At 45.0% G+C, this 18,986-nt stretch overlaps 1 protein-coding gene across 8 annotated transcripts in view; it reads right to left on the bottom strand.

The window, feature by feature from the left end:
• The window catches only part of LOC106604565 (E3 ubiquitin-protein ligase RNF130), a 72,642-nt gene that overhangs the window by 11,852 nt on the left and 41,804 nt on the right, over positions 1-18,986 (bottom strand). For all 8 annotated transcript variants that reach the window (XM_045718030.1, XM_045718031.1, XM_045718033.1 and 5 more), the window contains exons 5-6: positions 12,436-12,507; positions 4,405-4,487 (exon numbers count right to left, since the gene is read on the bottom strand). In XM_045718030.1, coding sequence (XP_045573986.1) covers positions 4,405-4,487; positions 12,436-12,507 — 155 coding nt within the window. The remainder of the gene's footprint in view (positions 1-4,404; positions 4,488-12,435; positions 12,508-18,986) is intronic.

Genomic DNA, 18,986 nt, shown 5'->3' with positions numbered 1-18,986 from the left:
GATGAGCTTTTTTGAACAAAACTACATTCGTTATGGACCTGTGATACCTGGAAGTGACATCTGATGAAGAGAATCAAAGGTAATGGATTATTTACATAGTATTTTCGATTTTAGATCTCCCCAACATGGCGGCTAGTCTGTATCGCAACGCGTATTTTTCTGGGCGCAGTGCTCAGATTATTGCAAAGTGTGATTTCCCAGTAAGGTTATTTTTAAATCTGGCAAGTTGATTGCGTTCAAGAGATGTAAATCTATAATTCTTTAAATGACAATATAATATTTTACCAATGTTTTCTAATTTTAATTATTTAATATGTGGTGCTGACTTGAATGCCGGTTATTGGAGGGAAACGATTTCCTGAACATCAACGCCACAGTAAAACGCTGTTTTTGGATATAAATATGAACTTGATAGAACTAAAAATGCATGCATTGTCTAACACAATGTCCTAGGAGTGTCATCTGTTGGAGATTGTAAAAGGTTAGTGCATCATTTTAGCTGATTTATGGTTTTGGTGACGCCTGTCTTTGAATTGGCACAACATTACACACAACTCTTGTAAATGTACTGTCCTAACATACTCTAAATTTATGCTTTCGCCATAAAACCTTTTTGAAATCGTAAAACGTGGTTAGATTAAGGAGATGTTTATCTTTCAAAGGGTGTAAAATAGTTGTATGTTTGAAAAATTTGAATTTTGACATTTATTTGGATTCAAATTTGCCGCTCTTGAAATGCACCTGCTGTTGATGGAGTGCACCACGGGTGGGACGCTTGCATCCCACCTAGCCCATAGAGGTTAAGATAGCTAGGGCTTCCCGAGTGTCGCAGCTGTCTAAAGCACTGCATCGCAGTGCTTGAGGCATCACTACAGACCCTGGGTTCGATCCCAGGCTGTGTCACTGCCGACCATGACCGGGAGACCCATGAGGTGGCGCACAATTGGCCCAGCGTCATCCAGGTTAGGGGAGGGTTCGGCAGGCCGGGATATCCTTGTCCCATCGCGCTTTAGCGACTCCTTGTGGCGGGCCGGGCACCTGCAAGCTGACTTTGGTCGCCAGCTGGACGGTGTTTCCTCAGACACATTGGTGCGGCTGGCTTCTGTGTTAAGCGAACATTGTGTCAAGAAGCAGTGTGGCTCGGCAGAATTGTGTATTGGAGGACCCACGGCTCTCGACCTTCACCTTTCCTGAGTCCGTAGGGGAATTGCAGCAATGGGACAAGACTAACTAAAGGGGTAAAAGTACCAAAACATATATATACAAATAAATAAAAAGATAGCTAGGTGGGACAACCACATTGTCATTGTAAGTACATTTTTCCTCAATAAAGTAACAATTAGCAAAGCTAGTAAGTTGTAACCCCTTAAACACAGCCCCAATGCGACTACACAGAGATTAGACTGCTAATTTGGCTGCAACTAAAGGACAACAGTGCATCTCCTAAGTCTAGGAACACCCATCTTCTCTCCTTCATCTGAACTGATCTACAGAGGCAAAATAGAGGTGGTCGGATGTCTACTGGGATTTAGCTTTCAGGTGTCCGGTTCTTTCACATTAGTGCAGATGAAGGAGATGAAGGAGAGGAGCACTCTCTGGATGTTCTGACATCCACAAGGCAGAGAAGACACAGCAGAAGGTGTCCAAGAACAAGACTGCCAGACAAGGGCGCAGTAGTGCGTGTGAAACAGAATAAGAGAGAAAGTGTATGTGTGTCCGCAGCTGCGTGCTTATGTGCGTGCGCATGTATATGTATATGTATATATATATATACATACATACATACATACATACACACACACACACACACACACACACACACACACACACACACACACACAGTTGAAGTCGAAAGTTTACATACACCTTAGCCCAAAAAAATATAAACTAAATTTCACAATTCCTGACATTTAATGCTAGTAAAAATTCCCAGTTTTAGGTCAGTTAGGATCACCACTATTTTAAGAATGTGAAATTTCAGAATAATAGTAGAGAGTGATTTATTTCAGCTTTTATTTCTTTCATTACATTCCCAGTGGGTCAGAAGATTACATGCTACCAAACACTAATTGAGTATATTGCCGTTAAATTGTTTAAATTGGGTTGGGTGAATTTTGGCCCATTCCTCCTGACAGAGCTGGTGCAACTGAGTCAGGTTTGTAGATTTCCTTGCTCGCACACGCCTTTTCAGTTCTGCCCACAAATCTTCTATAGGATTGAGGTCAGGGCTTTGTGATAGCCATTCCAATACCTTGACTTTGTTGTTCTTAAGCCATTTTACCACAACTTTGGAAGTATGCTTGGGGTCATTGTTCATTTGGAAGACCCATTTGCGACCAAGCTTTAACTTCCTGACTGATGTCTTGAGATGCTACTTCAATGTATCCACAATTTTCCATCCTCATGATGCCATCTATTTTGTGAAGTGCACCAGTCCATCCTGCAGCAAAGCACCCCCACAACATGATGCTGCCACCCCTGTTTTTCACGGCTGGGATGGTGTTCTTCAGCTTGCAAGCCTCCCCCTTATTCTTCCAAACATAACGATGGTCATTATAGCCAAACAGTTCTATTTTTGTTTCATCAGACCAGAGGACATTTCTCCAAAAAGTATGATCTTTGTCCACATGTGCAGTTGCAAACCGTAGTCTGGCTTTTTTTATGGCGGTTTTGGAGCAGTGGCTTCTTCCTTGCTGAGCGGCCTTTCAGGTTATGTCAATATAGGACTCGTTTTACTGTGGATATAGATACTTTTGTACCGGTTTCCTCCAGCATCTTCACAAGGTCCTTTGCTGTTGTTCTGGGATTGATTTGCACTTTTCGCACCAAAGTACGTTCATCTCTAGGAGACAGAACGTGTCTCCTTCTTGAGCGGTATGATGGCTGCGTGGTCCCATGGTGTTTATACTTGCGTACTATTGTTTGTACAGATGAACGTGGTACCTTCAGGCGTTTGGATATTGCTCCCAAGGATGAACCAGACTTGTGGAGGTGTACAAATGTTTTTCTGAGGTCTGAGGTCAGAAGCTTCTAAAGCCATAATATCATTTTCTGGAATTTTCCCAGCTGTTTAAAGGCACAGTCAACTTAGTGTATGTAAACTTCTGACCCACTGGAATTGTGATACAGTGAATTATAAGTGAAATAATCTGTCTGTAAACAATTGTTGGAAAGATTACTTATGTCATGCACAAAGTAGATGTCCTAACTGACTTGCCAAAACGATAGTTTGTTAACAAGAAATGTGTGGAGTGGTTGAAAAATGAGTTTTAATGGCTCCAACCTAAGTGTATGTAAACTTCCGACTTCAACTGTATGTGTATGTGTGTGTGTGTGTGTCTCGGAGGAGGAAGCGGAAGTGTGTGTGTTTGTGGGTGCCGGTCATTTGGCAGCACTGGATCTAAATATAGCCGGAGCTACCAAGCAGGGGTTACGACTCACAGTGTGCAGCGAGACGAAACAGCCTTGATAGTGTCTGCATTTCCAAAACAGACCAGACTCCATTTAGCTAGAGAACAACTCTCTTTTCTCTCCATCTTTGTCACACTCTCTCACCTTCCCGCCTTCCTGCGCTCGTTATAATTATTTTTTTCCCCCTTCTTCCAATACCTCCTCCGGTCTGTTACTTTCCCTAACTCCATCTTCTTTTCCCTCCCTCTTGCTCCTTTTTCCTGGCAAGAGCTTAAATGTCAACTCTGACTGACATTACATTTCCCACTTCCTTTGTAAAGCGTAGTGATCCACTAAGCCAACACGCTGTATGTGTGTCCTACAACGGATCCTAAATCAGACCCAAATGGTCAAACCAGAGGTGAATGACAGGTAGCAAAGACTCCTCCTACTGTTAAAGTTTTTATGGTTTATGAATTGTCACCTCACTTGCAGAAATACAGTATTAACTTTCTACCTTTTCTTATTGGTGGTGTGATACATCTTAATATGTGCAAATTAACTATGGCTGAACTGTGGGGAGGTGTGTCTCTGGTCTAGTCTGATGTGCGTCAGTACAGTCGTCCCACTGAGCAGATCAGCAGGAAAGGTGTGAGACGGACCTGAGAGGTGGGGTGGGGGGGGGATGAGGAGGGAGGGAAGGAGGGGCGCCATGTGACGGATGGGTGTGGAGATTGCCTCAGACAGGAGGAGAAACTTCAGGGAGGGGTAGAAACGCACGTCGGAGGAGGGAGGGAGGGAAGGAGAGGAGGGGATGTAAGTGGATGGCGTGACATTGAGAATGAGTGGATGGCGGACATGTTGTATTCCGAATCCGAGTGAGAGTTTGTTGCGTGTAAGAGCCACAAGGGCTGTGTCAGGATGTCCCACACTCCTAGCTTAGGATGTATATAGGTACACACACACCCACACACACAGTCAACCCACCAAACACACACACACACACACACTCACTTGCAGGGCAGGATACGGACCACGTCGTTGAGCTGGTATCCCTCGATGCACACGGCGCAGTGGTTGAAGTCCGGGTCTGTTTCCTGCAGCGCAGAAGACAAACAGAACAGGCCAGTCAGTGTCAGACAGCCACAATGAACAAAAAGCCATCTATTACTGAGGAAGAACAGTGACAATAAATCAGACACTTTGCTTTTGACCATTAATATTCACTATCAACCAGATGATAAATAGCTGGTTTGTTCAACAGGCTGAGGTGCAGTGCCAAACATGGTCAGTGTTTCATCTTGAATGTTTGTTTGGAGAGACATCAATACCCTTTAGACATCCAGGAGGGCTGGGACTGAAAGTTTTATATTATTGTAGGCAGGTTTGCTGCCTGTGTAAAGGAACGTAATGGTAGGGGAAACATGTTCAATATACAGAGTACAATTAGGTAGAGTACTCTTGCTGTGTCATGTCAGGGATGGAACTGACGGCCACGTTGCCGTGTCAACCACACCCATCACCGTGACAACAGCCCCGGCAGGTGGCAGCACGTCTGTGACTGACTGACTGCCCTGGCATGTCCGTCCCAAAGTGTCATGCTTAAGCATGCCATATGAGGAAGAGAGAGAGGGGAAGGTGGGAAGAGAAGAAGAGGTGTGAGAGGTGCAAAGAAGTAAAGGGAGAGGGAGTGAAAGACAGCGATAGAGGGCGATGACACAAAGTATGACAAGAGAGGTGCAGAGAGCCAAGGAAGGAAGGAAAGAGGTGGTGATGGATTGAAAGAAGGATGGCAGAAAAGTGTGATAGAGAGAAAGAAAGAACAGTTTGAAAAAGAGAGAATGTGTGAGAGAGAGAGACAGAGTCAGACAGAGATGTAATCAATGCCGTGTTATTTATGGAGGGTGGCTAACCGTCTCTGCTGACAGTAGAGAAGCTGCCACAGAGGTGCACAAGGACAGACGGTGCCCAGCCCCGCCTGGCCGGGGACTGAATTAGCACGCGGTGCCGAGCGAACAGGGAGAGACTGATCGATACGCCAGGAAGGACTGAGACAACACAGACCTGTCATCGCTCTAGTCATACCCGGGAACACTAGCCTAGTCCGACATGTATGTGCTGACTGTACACACACACACACACACACACACACACACACACACACACACACACACACACACACACACCTGTTCAAAAGTTTGGGGTCATATAGAAATGTCTTGGTTTTTGAAAGAACAGCACATTTTTGGCCATTAAAATAACATTTATCAGAAATACAGTGTAGACATTGTTAATGTTGTAAATGACTATTGTAGCTGGAAACAGATGATTTTCAATGGAATATCCACATAGGCGTACAGAGGCCCATTATCAGCAATCATCACTCCTGTGTTCCAATGGCACGTTGTGTTTACTAATCCAAGTTATTCATTTTAAAAGGCTAATTGATCATTAGAAAACCCTTTTGTAATTATGTTAGCACAGCTGAAAACTGTTGTCCTGATTAAAGAAGCAATAAAACTGGCCTTCTTTAGACTACTTGAGTATCTGGAGCATCAGCATTTGTGGGTTTGATTACAAACTCAAAATGGCCAGAAACAAAGACTTTTCTTCTGAAACTCGTCAGTCTATTCTTGTTCTGAGAAATGAAGACTATTCCATGCGAGAAATTGCCAAGAAACCGACGATCTTGTACAACGCTGTGTACTACTCTCTTCACAGAACAGCGCAAACTGGCTCTAACCAGAATAGAAAGAGGAGAAAGTTTGAGAAACAGACGCCTCACAAGTCCTCAACAGGCAGCATTAAATAGTACCCGCAAAACACCAGTCTCAACGTCAATAGTGAAGAGGCGACTCCGGGATGCTGGCTTTGTAGGCAGAGTTCCTCTGGCCAGTGTCTGTGTTCTTTTTCCCATGTTAATCTATTGTTTTTATTGGCCAGTTTGAAATAAGGCTTTTTCTTTGCAACTCTGCCTTGAAGGCCAGCATCCTGGAGTCGCTTCTTCACTGTTGAGATATATATACACACTGCTCCAAAAAATAAAGGGAACACTTAAACAACACATCCTAGATCTGAATGAAAGAAATAATCTTATTAAATACTTTTTTCTTTACAGAGTTGAATGTGCTGACAACAAAATCACACAAAAATAATCAATGGAAATCCAATTTATCAACCCATGGAGGTCTGGATTTGGAGTCACACTCAGAATTAAAGTGGAAAACCACACTACAGGCTGATCCAACTTTGATGTAATGTCCTTAAAACAAGTGAAAATGAGGCTCAGTAGTGTGTGTGGCCTCCACGTGCCTGTATGACCTCCCTACAACGCCTGGGCATGCTCCTGATGAGGTGGCGGATGGTCTCCTGAGGGATCTCCTCCCAGACCTGGACTAAAGCATCCGCCAACTCCTGGACAGTCTGTGGTGCAACGTGGCGTTGGTGGATGGAGTGAGACATGATGTCTCAGATGTGTTAAATTGGATTCAGGTCTGGGGAACGGGCGGGCCAGTCCGTAGCATCAATGCCTTCCTCTTGCAGGAACTGCTGACACACTCCAGCCACATGAGGTCTAGCATTGTCTTGCATTAGGAGGAACCCAGGGCCAACCGCACCAGCATATGGTCTCACAAGGGGTCTGAGGATCTCATCTCGGTACCTAATGGCAGTCAGGCTACCTCTGGCGAGCACATGGAGGGCTGTGCGGCCCCCCAAAGAAATGCCACCCCACACCATGACTGACCAACCGCCAAACCGGTCATGCTGGAGGATGTTGCAGACAGCAGAACGTTCTCCACGGCGTCTCCAGACTCTGTCACGTCTGTCACATGTGCTCAGTGTGAACCTGCTTTCATCTGTGAAGAGCACAGGGCACCAGTGGCGAATTTCTCTGGCAAATGCCAATCGTCCTGCACGGTGTTGGGCTGTAAGCACAACCCCCACCTGTGGACGTCGGGCCCTCATACCACCCTCATGGAGTCTGTTTCTGACCGTTTGAGAAGACACATGCACATTTGTGGCCTGCTGGAGGTCATTTTGCAGGGCTCTGGCAGTGCTCCTCCTGCTCCTCCTTGCACAAAGGCGGAGGTAGCGGTCCTGCTGCTGGGTTGTTGCCCTCCTACGGCCTCCTCCACGTCTCCTGATGTACTGGCCTGTCTCCTGGTAGCGCCTCCATGCTCTGGACACTACGCTGACAGACACGGCAAACCTTCTTGCCACAGCTCGCATTGATGTGCCATCCTGGATGAGCTGCACTACCTGAGCCACTTGTGTGGGTTGTAGACTCCGTCTCATGCTACCACTAGAGTGAAAGCACCGCCAGCATTCAAAAGTGACCAAAACATCAGCCAGGAAGCATAGGAACTGAGAAGTGGTCTGTGGTCACCACCTGCTGAAGCACTCCTTTATTGGGGGTGTCTTGCTAATTGCCTATAATTTCCACCTGTTGTCTATTCCATTTGCACAACAGCATGTGAAATGTATTGTCAATCAGTGTTGCTTTCTAAGTGGACAGTTTGATTTCACAGAAGTGTGATTAACTTGGAGTTACATTGTGTTGTTTAAGTGTTCCCTTTATTTTATACACACATACACAATGAGGGAAAAAAGTATTTGATCCCCTGCTGATTTTGTACCTTTGCCCACTGACAAAGAAATTATCAGTCTATCATTTTAATGGTAGGTTTATTTGAACAGTGAGAGACAGAATAACAACAAAAAATCCAGAAAAACGCAAGTCAAAAATGGTCTAAAATGATTAGCATTTTAATGAGGGAAATAAGTATTTGACCCCTCTACAAAACATGACTTAGTACTTGGTGGCAAAACCCTTGTTGGCAATCCCAGAGGTCAGATGTTTCTTGTAGTTGGCCACCAGGTTTGCACACATCTCAGGAGGGATTTTGTCCCACTCCTCTTTGCAGATCTTCTCCAAGTCATTAAGGTTTCGAGGCTGACGTTTGGCAACTCGAACCTTCAGCTCCCTCCACAGATTTTCTATGGGATTAAGGTCTGGAGACTGGCTAGGCCAATCCAGGACCTTAATGTGCTTCTTCTTGAGCCACTCCTTTGTTGCCTTGGCCGTGTGTTTTGGGTCATTGTCATGCTGGAATACCCATCCACGACCCATTTTCAATGCCCTGGCCTAGGGAAGGAGGTTCTCACCCAAGATTTGACGGTACAAGGCCCCGTTCATCGTCCCTTTGATGCGGTGAAGTTGTCCTGTCCCCTAGGCAGAAAACCCCCCCCAAAGCATAATGTTTCCACCTCCATGTTTGACGGTGGGGATGGTGTTCTTGGGGTCATAGGCAGCATTCCTCCTCCTCTAAAGAGTTGATGCCAAAGAGCTCCATTTTGGTCTCATCTGACCACAACACTTTCACCAGTTGTCCTCTGAATCATTCAGATGTTCATTGGCAAACTTCAGACGGGCATGTATATGTGCTTTCCTGAGCAGGGGGACCTTGCGGGCGCTGCATGATTTCAGTCCTTCACGGCGTAGTGTGTTACCAATTGTTTTCTTGGTGACTATGGTCCCAGCTGCCTTGAGATCATTGACAAGATCCTCCCCGTGTAGTTCTGGGCTGATTCCTCACCGTTCTCATGATCATTGCAACTCCACGAGGTGAGCTCTTGCATGGAGCCCCAGGCCGAGGGAGATTGACAGTTCTTTTGTGTTTCTTCCATTTGCGAATAATCGCACCAACTGTTGTCACCTTCTCACCAAGCTGCTTGGCGATGGTCTTGTAGCCCATTCCAGCCTTGTGAAGGTCTACAATCTTGTCCCTGACATCCTTGGAGAGCTCTTTGGTCTTGGCCATGGTGGAGAGTTTGGAATGTGATTGATTGATTGCTTCTGTGAACAGATGTCTTTTATACAGGTAACAAACAGATTAGGAGCACTCCCTTTAAGAGTGTGCTCCTAATCTCAGCTCGTTACCTGTATAAAAGACACTTGGGAGCCAGAAATATTTCTGATTGAGAGGGGGTCAAATACTTATTTCCCTCATTAAAATGCAAATCAATTTATAAAATTTTTGACATACGTTTTTCTTGATTACTTTGTTGTTATTCTGCCTCTCACTGTTCAAATAAACCTACCATTAAAATTATAGACTGATCATTTCTTTGTCAGTGGGCAAACATACAAAATCAGCAGGGGATCAAATACTTTTTTCCCCTCACTGTATATATATCACGCAATATGTTAGAAATTTGTAAGTGCTTTAGATCCCGTTCTCTCTAACTTTGTTCCAACCGACTAAACCATTTAGAAAGGGCCATGCAAAATTGGAAGAGCAGTGACAAGTACTCCTGGGTATGGGAGTTCTGCGTATGGGAGTTCTGCTCAAGTCTGTCAGGTTGTATAAAACAGATAGTGATCCGTACCAGGTCGCCATGCAGAGATACAGAGGACAAAAACATAGTGCTGAGGCCCATCTGACCTAGTGGGGGAGGGGCAGTACACCAGTTTTAAGACCCTGGGGAGTCTGCTCCATTTCCCCCCGACCCTGACTTCCTGTCACTGTGAGCGAGGCAAGCTGCTGTAAATGGCTGCCTGATTAAATATGAATGTTGTCCTCTACAGAGGCTGCTGGCACAGAATGAGGCCAAGGCACACAGCACAGACCAGCCAGTGTGTGAAATAGGCTTCTGCTAAAATAAAGCAGATCTGTGTCACTAATGGCAGATTTTCATGATGGCAGAATCTGAGCTTTGTAGGGCCCGCGGATGACTGGGGTTGTGGAAGGGCAGAGAAGTGTCTCTCACCACCACAAGTCACTTTGGACTATGAGACGGAACTGATGTGTTATCAGTTGGCTACGGATGTGATGGAATAGTCCCTGACGCGGCCTGAATGTGTCCTATATGGACTGTGACACATGGGTTACGGAGCTGACCAGTGCACTATTGAACGTGGTGAAGTGGACACGGAGCTGACCAGTGCACTATTGAACGTGGTGAAGTGGACACGGAGCTGACCAGTGCACTATTGAACGTGGTGAAGTGGACACGGAGCTGACCAGTGCACTATTGAACGTGGTGAAGTGGACACGGAGCTGACCAGTGCACTATTGAACGTGGTGAAGTGGACACGGAGTTGACCAGCGTCAGTGTTGACGGAGATGGAGTTGACAGAGGCCTGGTCCATGTCCTAGGGACTGGTAAAATAGGTGACAGCGCTGACCTTTTAATGTTGGCACTGGTATTTCAATCAATTGAACAATAGCGCTTCCGTTTTGACTGAGCTGGACAATAGTGTTATTGTTGGTCTATGAAGGAAATGGCCCTCCAGCTGAGCAATAATGTTTAATTAAACTAATGACCTTCATAGCATAACAGTCCATAGCAGCCGTAACATGTTAGAGATGCAGTGAATGCTGCTATATGAATTTCTGATACACAGTAGAAGTGATGGAGCATGTTGCTCATAACTCCAGAGTTACAGCTTAGGTTCCCACATGGGTCCACAAATAGTGAATTTATGTGTTCGCTGTAATAACCATATAAAAGGTTGTATAGATAAGGAAAGGGCAGCCAAACATACTGGCTTAGAATGCTTCGTATTGTATCCCGACAGTATCAGGTATAATGTAATTAGCTCTTGACTGCAGCTTGTTACGCAAGCAGTCCTTGTCGACTGTCGATGGTTATGGCAAGAGCTCGCCATTGTGTTACAGCAGGGGAAGAGCTACCACACGGTTGTCGCTGTTTCTCCCAAACCCTCCTTCCACTCAGTCATAAGGGCTCTTACGTCCAAAGCCATCAAGCATGGGCAAGGTTAACATCATTTATTGTCCAGAGGGGCGTCGTGGCCTGAAACTGGTTGGTTATTTGTGACCAGTGACACTGTAGCCCGTTGTCATATCCGTCATCACTGTAACAGGCTGTATTATCTACCAAGAGCCTTGGCCCCTTAGTGGCTATCTTCTCCCCCCTCCCTCTTATCCTTCTGCTCCCCAATATCCAAGCTCGACATCCGGCTCAGTGAGGTCAATCACTCCCGGCGGACTTCCTCCAGATGGGAGGTTTCAATTTCTGCGGCACACTCCAAGGCCCATGTTTTATTCATGAACAGAGACCTGTCTGACCTTGACGAGGGCTCAGAGGAGAGGAGGGGCCGGACGGAGAGGACCAACCCGCTCTCCTCTCCTCCGAGCCCCGCCAGCCCTGACACTCGTCTTCACTGGAGACATTCTAAGAACCTCCGTTACACATCACTAGCATTTTCACTTTTTCAGTCAGAAGGGATTTCTACGATTTATTGCATGTATCAATGTAAGAAATTAATCTGGTGTTACTATAGGAGGATTTAGAAAGGATTTGCATCGTTCGTCTTCGTTTAGTTGTTCTGGGTACACACGTTGACTACCAACCACATATTCTGGAATATTTGAATAACGAACACAAGCAGAGTTTGTATTTAACATTCACAAGAGTGCAAGATCCCTCGATCAATAAATCAATTCTCTCCTTTGACACGTATGGCTGCAGCCAGCTTGTCTCCAATCACCTAAAAAGACAGCGTTTAAGCAGACCCTTCCGTCCGCCCATCCATACACTCATCCATCACCTTTGACAACCTCATTCGGAGCTGTAAACCCTTTGAGGTGAGAGGCATAAATAAAGAAGAAAGCCTAATACTATAATAAACGTCATTGTGTCAGATCCTTCAGGGCCACCATTCCTGGAAGGATTTGATTAGCGAGAGAAACATGGCAGAAGCCATATTACTAATGGTGAACCTTCCACCAACCATTGGTCCGGAAGAGAAGAAGAGCCAAGAAAGGACAGCGTGAATGGGTATTGGGAGGAATGTCTTGGTTTGTACAGGCAGAAATGTATTTATCATCTCTTCCTAACATCAGTTAGACAAGGCTGGATTATGGACCAAGATCAACTAGCCTGGATATTCTCAAATTCTGGAAAGGCTCAATCCCATGTCTCTAGACAGCATGGAAAAATGGCAATGCATGGTTGAGAAGGTTACTAAGTGGTTGGACAGGGGGTGACATGGACAAGAAATAGTGCCGCCGGGTTTACCTTGTCCCCTTTCTTCACTGTCCTGGTTGTCAGCTTCCCTATGGCTTTCTTAGCTGCATCTCCAAGTCGACGCTGGCAGAGAGAGAGAGAAGGGAGGAAGGGAGGGAGGGAGGGAGAGCAGGGGGAGGGAGATAATATTAAGGTGAATCTGGAGAGCAAATGTAGCCTGAGGGTTGAATTAACAATAGGAATGAAATATAACTTAGTCGACAAAAAAATACTCTTCTCAAACTCATTTCCCCAAACTCCATAGTGTAGCATGAATAGAAGTACAGTAATTCAACATCCTTTTTGCTTTAAACATTTCAAACTATTGGGGAATTATTGCAAAACAGTGCAGAAACATTGACTTCCTGTCCAGTCAAAGACATGATTGTTAGGGAGAGTTGTACTATAAAAATGTATGAATAATTATATTATATTTGAATTCCCCAGCCTGTGAGTTTTAGAACTTCATGTAGCTCACTCAAACCATCCCCAGATGGTGTCAGAGAAACTAGGGGATCATATACGGTCTCCCCAAACTCCCAGTGTCCTCTGCTACCTTCCACCAGTAGGTTGCTAGGGATGTTGCTAGGGGGCAGGACACGTGACAGTCCTTCTGCCTGCTCAGGTCAGAGCCTCTTCATTCTCTCTCCAAGTGGACAAGAGAGATGGAGGGCATGGACAGTGAGGGATGTTATTGAAACTTGTGCATTTACTATTGGTTAATGTTGCTAGTTGTTGCTAGTAGTTGGTGTTATGTTATACAGTCCTTTGCTTATGCCACCATCTCCTTATACAGTACATCTTGTTATTGTTCTATGACTCCATTCTCATGCTAGTTTTATTATGTACAATATATTCATTCATATCTCCTCTCTGTACAGAACCACATCTATCTCATATGTCCTCTGGAAAAAAAGTTCTCTATTTGTGTGTAAAGTCTCTGAGGTTGCCTTATTCCTCTGACCAGGAGAGAGGTCAGTGAATCACAGACCAGCCCAACTGGAGAGCCGCTCTCTTTCAGAGTTCATCTTCAGTCATTTCAACCAAGGGCAGACTAAGGTGCCAATGAGCAAGGCTTCACTATATTGGGACAATATCAAAAGACCTAGAGCCAGAATCATAGGCATTTTGCACTAATGCAGCATTTTACACTTGAGAGAAATAACTGGAAAATGTTCAATGAAAGGTCACAAAGGGCACAAGAAACAAACCATTCTGTCCTCTTTAAGGCATGGTTCTTCATGTCTGTAATTCCCGTCTGAGAAAATAAGTGGCACAATCTTTGCAGAGATGCCAAAGACGTCTGGGTGTAGCTGTAGCTATGTAGTCACAGTGTGGAGAGAGAACAGGGTCTAACTGTAGCTATGTAGTCACAGTGTGGAGAGAGAGCAGGGTCTAACTGTAGCTATGTAGTCACAGTGTGGAGAGAGAGCAGGGTCTAACTGTAGCTATGTAGTCACAGTGTGGAGAGAGAGCAGGGTCTAACTGTAGCTATGTAGTCACAGTGTGGAGAGAGAGCAGGGTCTAACTGTAGCTATGTAGTCACAGTGTGGAGAGAGAGCAGGGTCTAACTGTAGCTATGTAGTCACAGTGTGGAGAGAGAGCAGGGTCTAACTGTAGCTATGTAGTCACAGTGTGGAGAGAGAGCAGGGTCTAACTGTAGCTATGTAGTCACAGTGTGGAGAGAGAGCAGGGTCTAACTGTAGCTATGTAGTCACAGTGTGGAGAGAGAGCAGGGTCTAACTGTAGCTATGTAGTCACAGTGTGGAGAGAGAGCAGGGTCTAACTATAGCTATGTAGTCACAGTGTGGAGAGAGAGCAGGGTCTAACTGTAGCTATGTAGTCACAGTGTGGAGAGAGAACAGGGTCTAACTGTAGCTATGTAGTCACAGTGTGGAGAGAGAACAGGGTCTAACTGTAGCTATGTAGTCACAGTGTGGAGAGAGAGCAGGGTCTAACTGTAGCTATGTAGTCACAGTGTGGAGAGAGAGCAGGGTCTAACTGTAGCTATGTAGTCACAGTGTGGAGAGAGAGCAGGGTCTAACTGTAGCTATGTAGTCACAGTGTGGAGAGAGCAGGGTCTAACTGTAGCTATGTAGTCACAGTGTGGAGAGAGCAGGGTCTAACTGTAGCTATGTAGTCACAGTGTGGAGAGAGAGCAGGGTCTAACTGTAGCTATGTAGTCACAGTATGGAGAGAGCAGGGTCTAACTGTAGCTATGTAGTCACAGTGTGGAGAGAGAGCAGGGTCTAACTGTAGCTATGTAGTCAGTGTGGAGAGAGACAGGGTCTAACTGTAGCTATGTAGTCACAGTGTGGAGAGAGAACAGGGTCTAACTGTAGCTATGTAGTCACAGTGTGGAGAGAGAGCAGGGTCTAACTGTAGCTATGTAGTCACAGTGTGGAGAGAGAGCAGGGTCTAACTGTAGCTATGTAGTCACAGTGTGGAGAGAGCAGGGTCTAACTGTAGCTATGTAGTCACAGTGTGGAGAGAACAGGGTCTAACTGTAGCTATGTAGTCACAGTGTGGAGAAAGAGCAGGGTCTAACTGTAGCTATGTAGTCACAGTGTGGAGAGAACAGGGTCTAACTGTAGCTATGTAGTCACAGTGTGGAAAGAACAAGGTCTAACTGTAGCTATGTAGTCACAGTGTGGAGAGAACAAGGTCTATCTGTAGCTACAGTGTGGAGAGAACAAGGTCTAACTGTAGCTATGTAGTCACAGTGTGGAGAGAACAGGGTCTATCTGTAGCTATGAAGTTTGAGTTTAGTTTATTTTTACAGGGACAGTGCACATTAATCAACGTTTCAGTAAAAAAGTGCCGGTTTTAGCCAGCCGGCTAATTTTCAACCACAGTCCTGCAGTCACAGTGTGGAGAGAGAGAGACATTCGTAAAGCACCTCTGTTGTTGAAGGAAAATCACTTGTTCAGTGTCTTTCCACTGATGAAACAGGCTGGTGATTTGGTGATTCAGCAACAGTAGTGTAGACACAGTGAAAAAGAGTGGGAGAGTGAGAGACAGCGATAGTGTTTACAGTGGGGGAATAAAGTATTTGATCCCCTGCTGATTTTGTATGTTTGCACACTGACAAAGAAATGATCAGTCTATAATTTTAATGGTAGGTTTATTTGAACAGTGAGAGACAGAATAACAACAAAAATATCGAGAAAAATGCATGTCAAAAATGTTATAAAATGATTTGCATTTTAATGAGGGAAATAAGTATTTGACCCCCTCTCAACAATACATGCCCATCAGAAGTTTGCCAATGAACATCTGAATGATTCAGAGGACAACTGTTGAAAAAGTGTTGTGGTCAGATGAGAGCAAAATGGAGCTCTTTGGCATCAACTCAACTCGCCGTGTTTGGAGGAGGAGGAATGCTGCCTATGACCCCAAGAACACCATCTCCACCGACAAACATGGAGGTGGAAACATTATGCTTTGGGGGTGTTTTTCTGCTAAGGGGACAGGACAACTTCACCGCATCATTTGACGGGGCAATGTACTGTCAAATCTTGGGTGAGAACCTCCTTCCCTCAGCCAGGGCATTGAAAATGGGTCGTGGGTGGGTATTCCAGCATGACAATGACCCAAAACACACGGCCAAGGCAGCAAAGGAGTGGCTCAAGAAGAAGCACATTAAGGTCCTGGAGTGGCCTAGCCAGTCTCCAGAACTTAATCCCATAGAAAATCTGTGGAGGGAGCTGAAGGTTCGAGTTGCCAAACGTCAGCCTCGAAACCTTAATGACTTGGAGAAGATCTGCAAAGAGGAGTGGGACAAAATCCCTCCTGAGATGTGTGCAAACCTGGTGGCCAACTACAAGAAACGTCTGACCTCTGTGATTGCCAACAAGGGTTTTGCCACCAAGTACTAAGTCATGTTTTGCAGAGGGGGTCAAATACTTATTTCCCTCAATAAAATGCAAATCAATTTAACATTTCTTACATGCGTTTTTCTAGATTTTTGTGTTGTTATTCTGACTCTCACTGTTCATATAAACCTACCATTAAAATTATAGACTGATCATTTCTTTGTAAGTGGGCAAACGTACAACATTTTTACATTTACATTTTAGTCATTTAGCAGACGCTCTTATCCAGAGCGACTTACAGTAGTGAATGCATACATTTCATCCATTTTTTTTTTTTTTTGTACTGGCCCCCCGTGGGAATTGAACCCACAACCCTGGCTTTGCACACACCATGCTGGTGTTGCAAACACCATGCTGAGCCACAGGGATACAAAATCAGCAGGGGATCAAATACTTTTTTCCTCCACTGTATGTTTGTCAGGGTTGTACAGAGCAACCATTTTACTCTCATAGGCACTTAAATATTTTGCTGTGCGACCTGGAATTTATATTTAGGGGTACCAGTGCGCCTAGAAAAATGAATGATTCTAGTTTCATTATCTCAAATGTTTTTCATTGTGCTCCTCATTTTTTTTGTGTGCCTAAATTGTTCAACATAGACGCACGCGTGAACCTAAAAGGTCAGCGTGGAGACCTGTATGTGTGCGTGTAGTTGGAAAAGAGACAAAGGCTAGTGATGAAGATGATTCTAGCGACTTGTGTGCAGCCTGATGTGTTGGTTCAATATAGCATTGTCCGGATGGATGGCTGTATAGTAACATCTCACAGGAGAGCCCCACCTTCGCCGTGGAAATCACCAGGACGGGACCAGGACCAGGGAGGGACGCTCCCACAGAACCCTGGGGACACCGTCAGGGGTGTGAAGACTGATGAAAGGGATGTTACTGTTCATAAAGAGTTATGAATGTTGATGTGTCTCACTGGGAACACACTGGTTGCTGCAATGTTGTTTCCACATTTCAATGAAATGACACTGAACATAAATATAAAACGTAATATGTAAAGTGTTGGTCCCACGTTTCATGAGCTGAAATAAATGTGTGTCTATCCCTGTTAGTGAGCATTTTTTCTTTGCCAAGATAATCCATCCACCTGACAGGTGTGACATATTAAGAAGCTGATTAAAGCGGCATGATCATTACACAAGTGCACCTTGTGCTGGGGATAATAAAAAGCCATTCAAATATGCAGTTTTGTCACACAACACAATGCCACAGATCTTAAGTTGAGGGAGCGTGCAATTGGCATGCTGACTGCAGGAACGTCCACCAGAGCTGTTGCCAGATAATTGAATGTTAATTTCTCTACCATAAACCACCTCCAACATCGTTTTAGAGAATTTGGCACTACGTCCAACTGGAGACACAACCGCAGACCAAATGTAACCACGCCAGCCCAGGACCTCCACATCCGGCTTCTTCACCTGTGGAATCGTCTGAGACGAGCCACCCGGACAGATGATGAAACTGTCCACATCCGAAGAATTTCTGCACAAACTGTCAGAAACCGTCTCAGGGAAGCTCATCTGCGTGCTCGTCGTCCTCACCAGGGTTTTGACCTGACTGCAGTTCGGCACAGTAATCGCCTTCAGTGGGCAAATGCTCACCTTCGATGACCACTGGCACGCTGGAGAAGTGTGCACTTCACAGATTAATCCCAGTTTCAACTGTACCGGGCAGATAGCAGACATTGTGAACAGAGTGCCCCATGTGGCAGTGGGGTTATGGTATGGGCAGGCATAAGCTACAGACAACGAACACAATTGCATTTTGGCGAATGCAATTTGAATGCACAGAGATACCGTGAAGAGATCCTGAGGTCCATTGTCATGCCATTCATCCTCCACCATCTCCTCATGTTTCAGCATGATAATGCACGGTCCCATGTCGCAAGGATCTGTACACAATTCCTGGAAGCTGAAAATGTCCCAGTTCTTCCATGGACTGCATACTCACCAGACATGTCACCCATTGAGCATATTTACGACAGCGTGTTCCAGTTCCCGCCAATATCCAGCATCTTCGCACAGCCATGGAAGACGAGTGGGACAATATTCCACAGGCCACAATTAACAGCCTGATTAAATCTGATGCGAAGGAGATGTGTCGCACTGCATGAGGCAAAATGTGGTCACTCCAGATACTGATAGGTTTTCAGATCCTAGCCAAGGCTTTTTACATTTTTTTTTTATTAAGGTGACCAACAAATGCAGATTTGTATTCCCAGACATGTGAAATCCATAGATTAGGGCCTAATGAATTTATTTCAATTGACTGATGTCCTTATATGAACTGTAACTCGGTAAAATCTTTGAAATAGTTTCATGTTGCGTTCATATAACTGACGTCTGTGCCCAGTGGGGTCTTATTGCATTATGTTTTCTGGTTGATGTATTTTAAAGTGATTGGATTGAAATTGAATGTTGGGTTGACTGATTAGGCACATTCCTGTTGTCTGGTCATCATTCCCATTCAGTTGATTAGTTTAAAATCTGTATTTGTTGTTCCTGCCTTTTGTTTTCACTAGCAAAGTGCACAGACATTTTTAGTCGGGTTGGTGGTGCATTCCTGCTTGACTTTGGTTAAAAGAGCAGTGAATTCGCTCATACTTTGAGAACTTGTTAGCAAGCACCTGTGTGCATCACACAGTTTTTTATTTTCGACATTATTCTGAACTGGCGACATGTGT

The sequence above is a fragment of the Salmo salar genome, chromosome ssa05, assembly GCF_905237065.1.
Source record: "Salmo salar chromosome ssa05, Ssal_v3.1, whole genome shotgun sequence".
NCBI classification, from domain to species: domain Eukaryota; kingdom Metazoa; phylum Chordata; class Actinopteri; order Salmoniformes; family Salmonidae; genus Salmo; species Salmo salar.
Note: the sequence above shows the minus strand (reverse complement) of the source record. Positions and strands in the feature narration are given on the sequence as shown.